We start from the raw sequence: 17,381 nt of genomic DNA, 5'->3' as shown, positions 1-17,381 counted from the left end.
AGTATAAAGCTGTACCCAAAGTGGAAACAAGCTGAAGTGTCTGTTTTTAGCACCTTGGCTAACAATTTAGGATTCAAAAAATCTAAGTATTTTCTGGAAAAAGAATCATTCAAATAAAAACCATTACAGGGGAAAACTAAAGTAATGTATTTTCCTATTTTTGTGAGCACACCTGTTTTTTTAGGGTTCAGCATACAAATTCACAATCTTCTGTCTAAAAACAAACAAGAAAAGAGACACAGGGGAACAAGTTCTGAGTATCTACTGTAATGGCTACCCTTCCTGTCATTTGTGTTCCCTAAAATAGAAGTCAGTTTAATTATTCTACCATTTTGCTTGGGAAATAGTGGGATATTTCAAAGATTAAAGATAGTTCCATGGGAGAGCAGCCCAAAATATATTTATTATCCCTGGAAATAATTAATGTCTACATTCCCTTTTCCTTCTTTAAGAAGAAAAATATACATACACATTCAGATAACATATATTTCTTTGGGTGCCTACACAAAACACTTTTGGAAACCATGTAGTAGTATAACTTCCCTGTAGGATCAACACATACATGAAAAATAGCACAAAAATCTCTTTGAGCATATAGACTACGAGTCTCTTTGAGTACACAGACTGATAAGTTTACCAGTGGAACAGTTAGTTATGGATTTGACTTATACCTTCTTTTAAGTAGAAAAATCTAAAAAGAAAACTAATACCAAAAATAATACAGAATTGATCATTTACATGTTAGCTTATTAGTCTATTAACAGTAGATTTATTCTCTGGTAACAATTATTTATTAATAATGTACTAGATTCCCAAACATATAAAACATAAGAATGTCTTAAAATTCAAAGTTCCAAACTACTCTTGTAATCAGTTTGTATTCAAAACAAATAAGGCTAAATACACATTATTTTAAGCACAACTGTAATATTCACTACACTGATGTGCTGAGAATGCACATATACTACAATAACTATGATAAAAATGGAGCTTTGATTTCACTGATCCAGCTACCAATGATTTCGATATTCAATTGACACCTCAAAATCACTTTCCTACTTAAATTAAACCCAATATCATGAACATAAAAGACAAAGATTTGCCTACTAAATCATTAGCCAGTTGTCATCAAGATTTCAACCACCTGCATTTCAAAACTAGCTCTAAGAATACCTTAAAATGATTCCCCAAATATTAATCTACTAATTCACACAATAAATCACCTAATCAGACTTTAGTTATTATATGCATTTAAAGTACTTCCTACAGCAACAGTCCTCACCAATCAGAACAGTTGTTTGAAATTCTTTCCTCTGAAATCTGTTATTACTTCACCAGTTTCAAATTTTGAGCCATTTATTTTTAGACACAAAGGTTAATAAGAAACATTTCTGCACCAAGCACATAACTTCACAGTAAAGCCTTTTTCCCCCCTTAAGAAACTAATTCCCCTCCTCATTTTACCAAATTATCAAAGAGGATACAATGTGGTTTGGATTTCAGCACTGAAGACAATAAGTGACAATACATGATTTGCAGAATGAAAAATTAAAGTTTCACAATTTTAACACGTATAATTACTGGCTTGTGATAAATGGGCTGGGTATGTAAGATTATCACTCCTTTCAAGGTCCAATTCTTAAACCACCTTAATTTTTCTCGCCAAAAAACTAAATTAGGATCTTAAAACATAAAGCCTCTAAGTTCACAGTATGCAAGTTAAAAAAAAAAAAGTTGCCTAGAAAGAAAAAAAAAGAACACTTACATTTGGAGCATGACTTGGTTCAAGAACACCCCATCCACCAAAGCCACATATTCATCCAGGTTGGTCCCATTTCCTGCAGCCAGAGGTCCAAACGTTTTAACCTAGAACAGAATGATGATCATCACGACACGAACGCCCACCTCCATCTCTGCAGCCACAAATAATGCAGCAAAATATACAATAAATAACACCCCACTTACCCAAGTGACCAAGGGGCTGGTCATGAACTGCTCCAGAAGGGGAGTAAAAATCTCGTTCTCCATTTTACAGAGAATGTACTTGAAAAAAGGAACTACCACAAAAATAACCCTAGGGAATTGGTCACTAAACGTTGAAGAAGTAAGTAGAAATCAATGAAAGTCCATTTTGGCACGGGAAGAAAATCCCATCGTGGAGGGGAGAAAAACTCTCCCTCCTCAAAAAACACCCCAGAGGGAAACGAGCCGAAATCCCGAGAAGTGGCTTCGACAGCAGCCACGAGCAGCAGCCTGCCCTGGAAATGTCTGTACCGGGCGAGGAGGGGCAGAGAAAAGGCATCTGGAGGAGGAGGAGGAAGGGAGAAGGGGTTGGAGCAGCAAGACAAAAAGCCCGTCAAGGTTACCCAGCTCCTGGAGGAGCCAGACCAGCGAGGCTGCCCCCAATGAATTAATCCCCCCGTGGGCTAAATGAAATCCCACGTTAGATACCACGTTAAGGGCTGCGAGCGGCCGTCAGGCTTGACCTCCGCGTTCCGCTCCACAGGTTCCACCCACCAGTGGGCATGGAGACGCTTTGACCCGCGGAGCCTCCCCTGCCCGCAGCCCCTCACCAACGACAGACAGGGCTCGCCCCTTCTCACCGACCGCACACCATCCCTCCGCCGACCCCGAGCCTCGCCGCCTGCCCCCTTCCCCTCCCAGGGGGTGGGGGCTTGAATGTGTGTCCCTAACCCCCCAGTTTCCCGAGCCCCGCCAGCCTTTTCAGTGCGCCTCAGGGAAGCCCTGGCACAAAATCACCGCCGCGTTACAGCCTCCTCCTTCTCCGCCCTCTCTGGAGGAGCCAGAGTAACGGCCTCAGAACCGCACGGCCGCATCACACCCCGCTCTCCGCCGCCCAACCAGCGCCTCCAGCCCGCCGTCAAAGGGGCGCGCTGCTCCCTCCGCGCCCATATCCTTCCGCCGACTCCCCGCCCCTCCCGCGCCGCAGCCTCTGGATTGTGGGAGAAGAAAACCGCTGCATGAGCGCGCTCCCCAGCGCGCGCGCCCCTGGGCCGGCCCCGCCGCCGCCCAGATCTTGGCGGTGGGCGAGGCGTGGACGCGCGCTCCCTGCGGCTGCTTCGGTGGCCCGCGACTCGCTCGCGCCCCGGACTATTTATTGCCAGGGCCTGGGGGGCGGGGATAGGGAAAGGAGAGGAAGGGGTCTGTTACTCCCTTGCTCATGCCTAATTATGGTTTACTTCCTCCTCGAGTGCCTTCTTTGATGTGTGAAGGAAAGGGAACGAAATCTCTCTCTTTTAAACATGAGGGATGCAGACAGCCTTTTTCAGACAGTTTGATTTGATCTGTTGAGCGTGCTTTCGCCAGCAAAACGGAGTAGGAAAACTCACTGCAGTAAATAGCAAAGGAGGGACTTGGGCCGCAAACTCGTTTGTTTTCCTTTTTGTCTTCTTCTCCTTTAAAAAGTCCAGTCCATGAAAGCATGCATGTTCTTCAAAGTTGCAAGTGAATGTAGTAGGATTTTAAATAACCAAAGCTGTCTTTCAACTTGTTGGTGTTCCCTAACTGGAGCAAACGTGATTGAGACATTGTTGTTTGAGTATTTGGTGATTGAAAAAAATCCAAACAAAATCAAGAGCTACTAAGAGGAAACATTTGGAAGTCATCCAAGTTGGGTGACAAACAGATTACATATTTGTCATAAATCTCAATGTTGTGCACGACTAGAACCATCAAAGTAATTTTAACAGTTCCCCAGCAAAATCAAATGTTAGTCCTCCTCATTTTGAAGGAAAATAAAAACCTTTTCCCTGGGACAGAATGACATGGAAAACAAATATTTTTTGAGAAAATATAGTATTATAGTTTTACAATGTGTGCTGCTTACATTTACATCTACTTTGAGTACTTATATTTTAAATTAGCAGTAGAACGGCTTTTGTCAGACTTACCCGGTGGCACAGTGGTTAAGAATCCGCCTGCCAGTGCGGGGGACACAGGTTCAAGCCCTGGTCCGGGAAGATCCCACATGCCACAGAGCCCGTGTGCCATAACTACTGAGCCTGCGAGCCACAACTTCTGAGCCTGTGTGTCACAACTACTGAAGCCCACACGCCTAGAGCCCATGCTCTGCAACAAGAGAAGCCACCGCAATGAGAAGCCCATGCACTGCAGTGAAGAGTAACCCCCGCTCACCGCATTTAGAGATAGCCCTCAGGCAGCAAAAAAGACCCAACGCAGCCAAAAATAACAAAAAAATGTTTTTATCATAACACTGAATTAAGAACAGCACAATTTCTTAATTAGGTTGTTGAGAGCCTGGGCTCTAGAGTCTTCTGGGGGATTCAATTCCAGGCTCTGATACTTACCAGCTGTGTGAGCCTAGGCAAGTCTCTCAACCTCTCTGCACTTCCCTTTCTTCATGTGTAAAGCAGAGTTAAATTAATAGAGTTAAATTAAATGGCAACCTATAGTAAGTGCTTTATAAATGTTATCGGTGTTGTTTTCATCATTATTCCCCTCAAATTAAGAATCTTGAGGAAAAAAAACTTGAAATGTAACCTCTCTTACTTCAGTTGCAGGAGAAGGACTCTTGCTTTGGAGAACAGAGAAATCATCTTAATTAAAATTAGGATGCATTCATGTGGCACTTTGCTAGGTGGTATACAGAGTAGAATCTTGTATTGCCCTGGCCAGTACACAAGCCTTGGGTCATCCTAGTGGCTAGCAATTTTTTCCTTCTGCTCTTGATGACTCTTTCTTAATCACAATCCTTTATTTGGAAACACGGACAAAGAGTGAACCGGAACCAAGAAGGAAGCATTGCTTTCAGGAACAGCCCAATGCCTGACATGTCCACTTTTCTTTGTAATCCCTCAGAAGCTTCACTAAACAACATGGAAGTGTTCATTGACTATAACATGATTTATCTTAAGACAGACCAACCTGCTTCATTCATAAATGAAAAACCTATAAAGTTTAACACCAACTATGAGTTAAGGGCATTTTGGACAGTAGTGACTGAGGGGCTAGCACGGGAGTTGTATAACATACATTGTTTATCCTCTTTACATTTAGTAGCTAGACCTCACAGAAATCTGGATTCCCCTTTAGAACCAGATGGCCCCAGATGCTTCCTCGTCTATCTTTAGGTTTTATACATGCACGCGCGCACGCGCTCACACACACACACACACACACACACACACACACACACACACACTCAACTAAGAAACATGAGGAGTTAATTGTAAAAACAGGAAGCTTTAGACCAGACTGAGGTCTGGAGTAACTTATTTGAAAACTTACCAATTCACAATCCTCTAGTTTAATAGCAGCCTTAGAAATGCTTCATAATATCTCAAGAGTACAATCAGGAAACTTCTCTGTCTGGCAAAAGAGGATTGTACATTATGCACAATTTAATGGTCTTTGAATTGCAACATCCTGTAAGATTAAATCCAAAAGTTTCTTCCTATCCTTCTTTCACTTAGGAAGAGATTTCTCAAGATTTCTTCAAGGTACTTTTGTTTTGTGCTTTGTAATTATTTGTCCTGAATTCATCCCTTCTTAGAATGTTAAATTCCCCAGGAAGGGACTTTGGAAAGATCATACTCAACTGGTAAGGGTCTAAGTTATTAGCTCTACTCTCTTCTATTCAGAAATTAAATGGTTGAAATGGACCATGATCCCACTTAGGAATCACGAGAGAAAAATTCTCTCTGTGTATTATACTTGAGGCTTCCCCTGCAGGTTACACATACATAACACTACCCATATACCAAAAGCACCCATGTTTACCTCCATCTTGATTTACACTATAGGAAGTGGTAAACTCACCCTGAACCAGGCTCCTTGGTGACAAATATTTGCAAAGCTAATCACATCCATAAGCTAGTATAATAAAAATAACATAAATACAGCAGCAGAATGGCACTGTTGTTTATAATAGCCAAAAATAGAAACAACCTAAATGTCCATCGACTGATAATTTAATAAATTAAATGTGGTGTATCTACACAATGGAATATTGTTGGCAATAAAAAAGAATGAAGTGCTGACACATGCTACAACATGGATGAACCTTGAAAAACATGCTAAGTTAAAGAAGCCTATCACAAAGGACCACATATTGTATGATTCCATTTATATGAAATGTTCAGAAAAAACAAATCTATAGAGACAGAAAGTAAATTAGTTTTAGTCTAGGTCTGGGGAGGTTGGGAGGAAACGGGATTCATGGTTTAGGGGTGTGAGTTTCTTTTTTCTTTTCCATTTTATTTATTTTGGGTTTCTTTTTGAGGAAATGAAAATATTCTAAATTTGATTGTGGTGATGGATGCACAATTCTGTGAATGTACTAAAAATCATTGAACTGGGCATCTAAAATGTTTGAATTGTCAATTATTTTTCAAAAAAAGAATGGCATCTTTGCTTTATGAATATTTACTTATTTATTTATTTATTTGCGGTACGTGGGCCCCTCACTGTTGTGGCCTCTCACGTTGCGGAGCACAGGCTCCGGACGCACAGGCTCAGCGGCCATAGCTCACTGGCCCAGCCGCTCCGCGGCATGTGGGATCTTCCCAGACCGGGGCACGAACCCATGATCCCTGCATCGGCAGGCGGACTCTCAACCACTGCGCCACCAGGGAAGCCCTGCTTTATGAATATTTACAAAGAAATGCTACACCATCAAGAAATCCAATCTCTCACAGACTTTTTTCTTTCTACAAATTTATTTATTTTACTTATTCACTCTTGGCTGCATTGGGTCTTCATTGCTGCATGCAGGCTTTCTCTAGTTGCAGTGAGCAGGGGCCACTCTTCATTGCAGTGCACATGTTTCTCATTGAGGTGCACGTGCCTCTCAATGAGGTGGCTTCTCTTGTTGAGGAGCACGTGCTCTAGGCGTGCGGGCTTCAGTAGTTGTGGCACGTGGGCTCAGTAGTTGTGGCTCACGGGCTCTAGAGTGCAGGCTTAGTTGCTCCGCGGCATGTGGGATCTTCCCGGACCAGGATTGAACCTGTGTCCCCTGCATTGGCAGGTGGACTCTTAACCACTGCGCCACCAGGGAAGTCCCTCTCGTAGACTTTTCAAAAGGGTCTCTAAGTCCTCTTGATCTAAAGAGTAAGATTTTAAATTCACCTTAGAATATAGAAGATATATGTTTTAATTGTCCAACATAGTTTTAAGAGAAACATAATACAATGACAGAGAGAGAGAAAGAAATAAGGTATTTTGCCTAACTTCTTTGAGCATCTGTTTTCTCGGCTGTAAAATGGGGATAGTGGTTTCATTCCATACTGAACATCTGCTTAGACAGTGGACTTGTAGCTCTGTTCTGTATCTCAACTGGGCAGAGGAAAGTAAAGTTGGAAAGAGATGACAGGGCAGAGAAAGGGGTCCTCTTATCAGCCCAATTTTCAATCGTTCCTCTCAAATGCCCTAATGCTATATTCCAAACAAAGTGAACCATTGCAAATTCACCCTTACATTCCATGCTATCATCCCCTGAAATGCTCTTTCCTGATTTCTACCAAGGTGAACTCCCAACCTTCAGGATTCCAGGGTCACTCTCTCTGAAGCATTCCTCTTCCATGGGTTGAGTTGATCACTCCCACTTTCATGCCTGCAGATGATCTAATCTCCCTTTATTTCTGTAATTTACTCTGAATGGCATGTACTTGCTGACATGCTCTTCTGGGTAGATGGGGAAATCCTGGAGAGTGACCTCGTTTTATTAATCTTTGTATCGCTGGCACTTAGGACACTGCCTTGCTATTATGGGAACTCTCAGTCACTGTGTCAGTCTTCCTTTAACCATGCTGACCAGTTTAAATTCCTAACAATTGCCAAGAGCTCACAGCTGAGCAACTTCCGGGAACTGTTCTAGTTAACTAATGACCTAGAGGAAGCTTTAGCTGGAGATTACCACTTGCCAGTGAATTTGAAGAACCAGAAAGACACTGAGGTCATAAAATACATGGCTTTAAAGACAGATTTTTCCCAAGTCCATATGATTTTTTTCTCAGGGAAAAACACAGAGGAATACATAAATATCACGTAATCTTTTGTTTCTCAGACAGCATATGATGATATGTCTTCAATACCCAAACTGTTTTTCGTTTGTTATTATTTTATGGAAATCTTGCAGAAAGGTGTCAAAATTGTCTAAGCTTTATTGAACAGAAATTGATGTTTTATTAAAGAAATATGTCGTTACAACTGACATAAAATATTGTGTTATGCTTTTAACATAATGATATATTCAGAAGCTCTTGAGAAGTGTAAGGGTGTTTGACCTATAATCACAGGTCCACTATGTTTTGAGTTTTTACTTTATTTTGAATAGTTTTCTTATCTTCTCTCCTGGCTCTTGGTTTTTGTTGCTGAAAATATCTCTATCAAGAGACCCCATTCAGGGGTTCCCTGGTGGCACAGTTAAGAATCCGCCTGCCAATGCAGGAGACACAGGTTCGGGCCCTGGTCCGGGAAGATCCCACGTGCTGCGGGGCAACTAAGCCCGTGCGCCACAACTACTGAAGCCTGCGCTCTAGAGCCCGCGAGCCACAACTACTGAGCCCGTGTGTCACAACTACTGAAGCCCACACACCTAGAGTCCGTGCTCCACAATAAGAGAAGCCACCGCAATGAGCACCGCAACGATGAGTAGCCCCCGCTCACCGCAACTAGAGAAAGCCCATGCGCAGCAACGAAGACCTAACACAGCCAAAAATAAATAAATAAATAATAAATAAATAAATAAATAGTTTCCATTCAAATCTGCTGTTTCTGATTTTCTATGTGCAGGAAATTTACAGATTGTGTGTCCGAAAGAATTAATGATTTTTGAGTGAGGACCTGATGGGCTCTCCTATGAGTAAAGTTCATGAATTTGTGATGTGCCTAAAAGTGTCCCTTGATGTAATGTTTTGGCTGTGGTATGACATAAAAATATCTTGTAAGTTAATGGTCACTTATCAGGTATTTCCAGGGTATGACTGTTGTATCATGTGTTCAGTTCCTTGTATTTGTATGGTTCTTATGCTGCTGATGGAAAGATACTAAACAAATGGAAGCCTGATAAATAGAGGAGAAAATAAAAACATGTATAGAAAAGGACAAATATTATAAAATGGGCTTTTCTTTCTTTTTTTTTTTTTTTTGCGGTATGCGGGCCTCTCACTGCCGTGGCCTCTCCCGTTGCGGAGCACAGGCTCCGGATGCGCAGGCCCAGCGGCCATGGCTCACGGGCCCAGCCGCTCCGCGGCATATGGGATCCTCCCAGACCGGGGCACGAACCCGTATCCCCTGCATCGGCAGGCGGACTCTCAACCACTGCGCCACCAGGGAGGCCCTAAAATGGGCTTTTAAAAGGTAGAAAAAAATCACTCTTCTATTTTGACTGTAAGCCTCTATGATCTACTCATTCACATCCTAGAGACCTTCATTAGCAATACCTATTTAAAACAGAACTTAGTCTATGTCAGAACAAATGATGGAGCATTAATAAAATAGACAAAAATTCCATGTGGCAGGCACTACCCTTACAGTGAAGGAAGACAACAGAAATATAACTGATAAATTATATACCATGACACAAAAGCTTAAGACCTTCTAATAAAAGAAACACAAACTGGTTATTCTTGGGTATAATAATACCATTTTTAGGACATCATTTGACTTTGTCACACAGCAGGCCCTTTTGGGTAAACCAACAAGTATGTTTCCACAAAAGGTACCACTGGTGCTCTTAGGCTACTGAAAATAAAAGAGGGCTAAAACAAACAGTTCTAATCATAGAAAAAAATGTAGATCTGCTTTCATATCATTAAATACAAATTACAAATGATGAACAGTACAAATGAGGAAATATGAAGGCATTTTATTTCCTTTTGTCGAATGGCAGTAGGAAGAAGTATAAAAAATGCATATACAAATATGAGATTATGTATTTGATGTTTTGCTGTTTAAAGTTAAAATTCATGCAAAACTTAAAAAATTTTTTAATGTGAATGTTTTCTGTTTCCTAGTTTTCAATCAATATATGCCAGTTGAATATTTTCTTAAAATAGTAGCTTGAGAAGAGTTCTCAGACTTAATTTTATTCCATGAATTTTGTAATCTAAAGATCTGTCTTTTGTTTCTCAAACTAAAATAGCAATATTAAGTATTCAGTTACATGAAGCTAAATATATTCCATATTTTAAAAATTACCTTATTTTCTCATTATAAAAATAATACTTCTCATTGTCATATTTGGAAAAATCAACAACACAAAAAGAAGAAACAAAAAAAATCAAGCCTATAATTCTACCACTCAGAACTTAATATATTGCCACGTGTATTTCATATTATTTTAAAAAACTGTACCACTCTCAAAACACCACTAGGAAATATAACAATGATCAAAGTTTGAACATGCACCCCCATTTAAATTATTCAATAAATGGAATTCAGATGAATTTTTAATAATAATATTCATCATATGTTAAGTGTATAGAACTACCAGGTTACCAATTTTTAAAACATCAAACCCCAAATTTCCATAACCGTATTTAAAACTTGGTTAATAAATCTTGCAAAAGAATGAAAATGTATTCTCTGGATTTAAAGTAAAACTGAGGTCATGAGTTCTATATTTGTCAGTGCATTCTCCCTTCCTTCATTAATCAACATTGATTGAGCTACTGTATGTGTGAGATAGCATATGGGGTATACAAAATGCAGAGAAGTATCCAAATGAGGCCAAAATAAATAAAATGACAAATACGTCGTTCAATCAATTAGTTCAAAGGTCAGCAAAATTTTTCTGTAAAAGGCCAGATAGTAAATATTTTAGGCTTTGTGAGCCATAAGGTCTCTATTGCAAGTATTCACCTCTGCCATGGTAGCCTAAGGCAGCCATAGACTATGCGTAAAGAAGTAGGTGTTGCTCCATGGTAAAACTTTACCTGCAAAAAATAAAGGTTTGGTTTGTTAGGCCACAGTTTGTCACCTCTAAACTAGCAGTCACTGTATTTATACTGGATGCAAGCAAAACAAAAAACAGGATTGAATTTTTTCCAGTCAATTCATTAACTTTATAAATAACCAACGATATTCACATATACTCTGGAAGTGCAGAAGAGTTTGTCTACAAGTTGCTTGGAAACTGAATTCTATTTTTCTAGCGCATCCGATATAGTTCAAATGGCTTTGCATCTCTTATCGTGTTACCATTGGAAACTTTTCCCCAGATATAAAACTATTCTCTTGAGTACCAGCAGGAAAGAGGCGGCACCCTTGAAGTGTTTAAGAAAGGAGAATTTAATGAAGGGATGATTTAGAGAGGTGTGGGGAGTTAAGTGAACCAACAGAGGGTGGCAAAGCACCCAGGGAGGAGCAATAGAGGGGAGGGCTTCTACCTCTAGGCCTGAAGGGGCAAGAGAAGGAAACTGTGTTTCTGGAACCCTGGAAGACCGTCATCTTGGAATAGGAACCACTGGACAGGAGCTGTGTCCATAGAGAATGGAGCTACTGCTATCATCATGCTGCAGAAGAAAAAACTAGGAAAGAATATCCCAACCTCTCTGTCTTTCTCACTTACCTTGCCGGCCAGTGCTCCCCACTGCTGAACCCCATGAGAAGCAGAGAGCAAGAGAACCCAGGTGATGAGACTCTCTGGCACAGAGCTGCATGCGGAAAGTGTGGATAACACCTAGAACCATGTCTATAGATTCTCCGATAGTCATACAAGTTGGCAATTCTTATCAAATTAACAGAAGCTTGAATCTTTGGTGAAATGCCATGATGAAACAGAGGGAGTAGATAAATATGTTAAGAATGAAATGCCATAAAATTTGTGTCATGTAATTTGATATATAAGATCTGTTAATGCAAAGTGTAAACCAAATCTCTTTTTTAAACTAAGTATATAGTATCAGTGTCCTGCAGTGTCTTGCACATAGTATGTGCTCTATGTTAGTTGAATGAATAAATATGTTAAGATCATTAAATTTTCATAACTTTCATTTAAAGAACTTGATTTTTACATAGAAGGAAATGTAATTTAGTAAGAGACATTGTTTTAAAAGAAAACAACAAAATTAGTTTAATGTGAATATGGGGCACTGGTGATTCTCTTATCTGTGCCCTTCACTCACAGTAAAAACTGGAAGTACTACACATAAACCAACTTCACTAAAACCCATTCATTCAACATTTAGAATGAATCCTCATTTGAAATCATTTAGTCATAATTTTTTAAAAATAGGTCTTTATTGGAGTATAATTGTTTCACAATACTGTTAGTTTCTGTTAATTTCATCAAAGTGAATCAGCCATATGCATACATATGTCCCCATATCCCCTCCCTCTTGAGCCTCCCTCCCATCCTCCCTGTCCCACCCCTCTAGGTCATTGCAAAGACTGAGCTGATCTCCCTGCGCTATACTGTTGCTTCCCACTAGCTAACTATTGTACACTCGGTAGTGTATATTTGTTGATGCCACTCTCACTTCGTCCCAGCTTCCCCCTCCCACCCCGTGTCCTCAAATCCATTCTCTATGTCTACATCTTTATTCCCGCCTTGCAACTAGGTTCATCAATACCATTTTTTTTTTAGATTCCATATATATGTGTTACCATACAGTATTTGTTTTTCCCTTTCTGACTTACTTCAGTCTGTATGACAGAATCTAGGTCCATCCACCTCACTACAAATAACTCAATCTCGTTTCTTTTTATGGCTGAGTAATATTCCATTGTATATATGTGCCACATCTTCTTTATCCATTCAACTGTTGATGGCCCTTATTAAAAAATCTAGAAAACAATAAATGCTGGAAAGTGTGTGGTGAAAAGGGAACCCTCCTGCACTGTTGGAGGGAATGTAAATTGATACAGTCACTATGGAAAACACTATGGAGATTCATTAAAACACTAAAAATAGAACTACCATATGACCCAGCAATCCCACTACTGGGCATATGCCCTGAGGAAACCATGATTCAAAAAGAGACATGTGCCACAATGTTCACTGCAGTACTATTTACAATAGCCAGGACATGGAACCAACCTAAATGTCCATCATTTTGTTTAATAAAAGCAAAATGGATAAGAAATCAGTTATGCCCTTTACTTATATTTGACGAAGTTCAATTAGCCTCTTCCAAAATCATTGTGAAATCAACAGGGTAATGACTGAAATAATGTTAGTAGGTAATATTAACTAGATCTCCTATATTTCATAATACATTAATCATGTGGAGACTTTGACTCTAAATTAAGAAGAATTTGTTTGTATGTAATTGTTACCTTTCACAAATTCATACACATGTTCTGTAGAAATTTACTAGCATAAGTTTAAAAAGACAAGTTTTCAAGTCCTGAATTGAGCATATTTTGATCCCAGAGGGCTTTCGATTTCATTCCCCTTCTTTTTAGTTTGAGACATGGCAATAGTATATCAATTATATTACAGCTACGAACAATTTTTGAGTTTTGGTCATTCTGAATTAGTTACCCAGCTGTCTCCATCTCCTTTATTTTATCTCTTATTTACCATGGCCCTGTCTTACTCATACTTGCATTTTTTTAAACTAAGGTCATAAGAACAATGGCCATATTTTTCCTGTAGCTCAATGTGAAAGCACTTTTCTCTTACTCATTTTGCAAGAGCATATCAAATTACATAGAATTGGCAAAAATCAGCATGATTTTGTGAAGAGCAAATCCTGCCAAACTAATTTCTTTTCTTCTTCTTTTTTTTAACCAACTGCAGGACCTGGCAGATGGTATAGCAATGACCACCTCTACAAAACATCATCTGTGTCTACTTACTGGTATATAGATCATGTGTTTTCCAACATACTGTGGTACTCCAGTCTGAGGTAGAATCATGAAAGGAATGCTTCCTCTCCCCTCATTGCACTCCTGAATGCTGATATCAGCATAAAGGCATAAATGAGACTGGAATCGGTTACTGAGTATGCCGAGTACACACAGACTGTAGAACACCCTTGTTTCGTAAGAAGCAAGAAAGAGGAATTCCACCTGGCCTAGAAATCAAGTGACCTGATGCTTCCAAGATTTCTCCAAACTGTAAATAACATAATATCCCTGTACCTCTGCACTAAAAGACCCCCACCTTGACAAATACTACAAACAAAACAACAAAACAAAAAACTGGCCACTAAGAAGCGGTGAAGAAATTAAAATTCACCATGAAATTCCTATATATTTCAAAAATAATGTTTTAGTAACAACAGATGCTTCCTGAACTCGTGAAAAGCACCATCCACATGCCTTAGCTGTAATGTCAGTCTAAAGTTTTACCCACTATGACAACTTCCTGTTCAGTTCCTTTTCTTTTGTCCATTCAGTGAATATGCATTTTTTTTGCGGTACGTGGGTCTCTCACTGTTGTGGCCTCTCCCGTTGCGGAGCACAGGCTCCAGACGCGCAGGCTCAGCGGCCATGGCTCACGGGCCCAGCCGCTCCGCGGCATGTGGGATCTTCCCGGACCGGGGCACGAACCCGCGTCCCCTGCATCGGCAGGCGGACTCTCAACCACTGCGCCACCAGGGAAGCCCCCATACTGCTACTTTTTTCCCAGTTTTACTGAGTTGTAACTGACAGAAAAAATTGTGTATATTTAAAGCATACAACATGAATTGATATATGTGTACATCGTGAAATGATTACCACAATTAAGTCAGTTAACACATACATTACCTCTTGTTTGTATGTGTCGTGAGAATGCTTACTTTGCAAATTTCAAGTATACAATACAGTATTATTAATTATAGTCACTATGCTGTACATTAGATCCCAGAACTTAGGCAAGTAAAGGGACTTTTTTTTATGCTCTTCATTGTGTCTGTTCTCAGATTTTTTGCCCCAACAATGTGCTGGAACTTCTCCCCTAGACTCCCGGACTCCCACAAAGGTACTCTCATCCATGGGTGATTGCCAAAGTTGATGTTCTGTGGTAAAATGATGGTAGAAAACTCCTCTTCTGCCATCTTTCTCCTGATATTTTTATTCCAATCCAACATCATAGAGGTCATTCTAGCATTCCTCCTTTTCTTATTTGTAATTCCTTGTTTGATGCTGCCAATGCTAATAAAATATTAGAAATGTATTGAGTACCTCTCTCCATCAGAACTGTGCTATTTTCTTTACATACATACCTCATTTCATCTTCATGACAACCCTATGGTAGGTAATATTTTTCCTGAATTTTATAGAGGAAGAGAGTGCAATATGAAGCAATTAAGTAATATTGCTAATTATTTATTAGGTGTTAGAGTGAAGATTTAGACCCAAGAAGTCTGACTCCAGAATTCATGTTCTTGACCATTGTGCATATCTTATTTATAAAACCTGAGGAAGCTAGCACAATATAAACCAATCTCACCCATATATATGGATGCAATAGTCTAAGCAGAGAGATTTAAAAATTACATGTAAAATCTCAAGTAATAAAAATAGAAGAAAATGGAAATGAATATTTATTCAATCTCAGGATGAGAGAGAACTCTGTGACCTTACAAGTGTCCAATCCCCAGCTGCATTGGTCATTTCAGGATATATACCCTCTTTTGGCTGTGACGGGAACCAGGTTAAAATAGAATTTGTAGCTGTATTTTTTTCTCAGGGATCACTCTTGGCTTGTCTGCCTTCCTCCCTGTTTGAACTCTCTTTGCACTGCCTTCTCTGTCAGACGGATCAGCTTTGAAATAGAGCTTCCTCTTCTCATTGTCCTGTCTGAATTTGGCATCCTGACCCTAGACTATTGGTCTTGGCACTACTAACCCAGTAACTCCATAGGAAACTGACCTGGTAATTATCCTCTTGGCTCCACTTACCACAGCCTCATGCCCACTTCCAGCCCAGGAACTCAGGGCTCTCCCATGCCTCTCAGGCCCCCATCTGTCTAAGACAGGAGATTGGGCAAAAAGTAATAGAAAATACACATGCAAACAAACAAGCAAAGATGAATAGACTTGACTAAATAGTGACGTGTAAAACTTCTATTCTTCAAGACAATATACAATGCTATGATTCTATATACACATATACAATAATTGATTTTTTTTTCTTTTTCATTTGTTTATTTTTAGCGGTGTTGGGTCTTCGTTGCTGCTCACGGGCTTTCTCCAGTCGCGGCGAGCTGGGGCTACTCTTCGTTGCAGTGCGCGGGCTTCTCATCGCGGTGGCTTCTCTTGTTGCAGAGCATGGGCTCTAGGCGCATGGGCTTCAGTAGTTGTGGCTCGCGGGCTCTAGAGCGCAGGCTCAGTAGTTGTGGTGCACGGGCTTAGTGGCTCTGCAGCATGTGAGATCTTCCCCGACCAGGGCACGAACCCATGTCCCCTGCATTGGCACGCAGGTTCTTAACCACCGTGCTACCAGGAAAGCCCAATAATTGACTTTTTAATTGCTTAAATTTCTTAGTACTAGTATTTGCCCAGTACTATTCTTTTTTTTTTTACAATTTTATATTTTGAAATATTTCAAACCTATAGGAAACTTTAAAGAATAGTACAGTGAAAACCCACATACCCTTTACTTATATTCAGCAATCAACAGTTGAATTTTCCCACCAGATCTTAATATTTATTGTCTCTATCCAAAGAAATTTATGTGCATTTTGAATCTTGTCGCATGCCTTGTGTTTCAGGGGTACCATGACTGTTCCATGTTTGGTGATTTGCTAGAGGATTTATAAGACTCAAATCAGGTTATATTCATGGCTAAGGTTTATTACAGCAAAGGGTGCAGAGCAAAAGGAACCAGAAAAAAGATATGCATTGGACAGAATCCAGAGAGATCAGATGCAGGCTTTCAAGTCCTTCCCCATCAAGGGCCATATAAAATGTGCTTTCCCTCTAGCAGAGTACATGTGCAGCATGTCTCCACTCAGGGGAGTTGATTCAAGTCTCAGGGTCCAAGGCATTAATGGAGGTCTGGTTGCATAGGCACATTCTAGTACATGGCCATTCATGGCAACTGAAACTCAGGACCCTAACAGTTCCTCGTGGGATCTTACTTCCCTGACCAGGGATCAAACCCAGGCCCCCGGCAGTGGAAGCAAGGAGTCCTAACCACTGGACTGCCAGGTAAGTCCCTCAGCAGTCATAATGTTTGTGCAAAGCAATTCTGACAAGCTGATGAAGCATGGCCCATTGTTCCAGGTGAATACACAGAATAATCAAAATTAACATCATCTTCCAAGAACCACATGCCCAGGGGTTGGCAATGGTCAGTCATGGTCCAGGCTTCCTTGGAGATATGCAAGGAGAGGGCTACCAGACCTACTATATTAACTGCTCACACCATACCTTTGCTTGTGCTGTTCCTGCCATTTGAATTGCTTTTCCCAGGAGCCTAGCTCAAATTCCACATTCTCTCTAGCACCTGCACAAGGCCCTTTC

General features: G+C 40.3%; 1 protein-coding gene across 6 annotated transcripts in view; it reads right to left on the bottom strand.

Annotated features, from left to right (window-relative positions):
• Positions 1-2,851, bottom strand: part of CCDC88A (coiled-coil domain containing 88A) — a 123,745-nt gene extending 120,894 nt beyond the window's left edge. For 3 of the 6 annotated variants that reach the window (XM_081254528.1, XM_081254527.1, XM_081254529.1), the window contains exons 1-2: positions 1,966-2,849; positions 1,766-1,866 (exon numbers count right to left, since the gene is read on the bottom strand). In XM_081254528.1, the coding sequence (XP_081110654.1) occupies positions 1,766-1,866; positions 1,966-2,028 (164 nt within the window). In that variant the 5' untranslated portion in view covers positions 2,029-2,849. Of the gene's footprint in view, positions 1-1,765; positions 1,867-1,965 lie in introns of all 6 variants that reach the window. The other 3 variants (XM_081254525.1, XM_081254526.1, XM_081254530.1) reach the window with 3 other exon arrangements.
• Positions 2,852-17,381: the final 14,530 nt, after the last annotated feature.

This window comes from Mesoplodon bidens, assembly GCF_964165515.1.
Source record: "Mesoplodon bidens genome assembly, chromosome: 14".
Classification (NCBI taxonomy): Eukaryota; Metazoa; Chordata; class Mammalia; order Artiodactyla; family Ziphiidae; genus Mesoplodon; species Mesoplodon bidens.
This window is presented reverse-complemented; position numbering and strand designations above follow the sequence as displayed.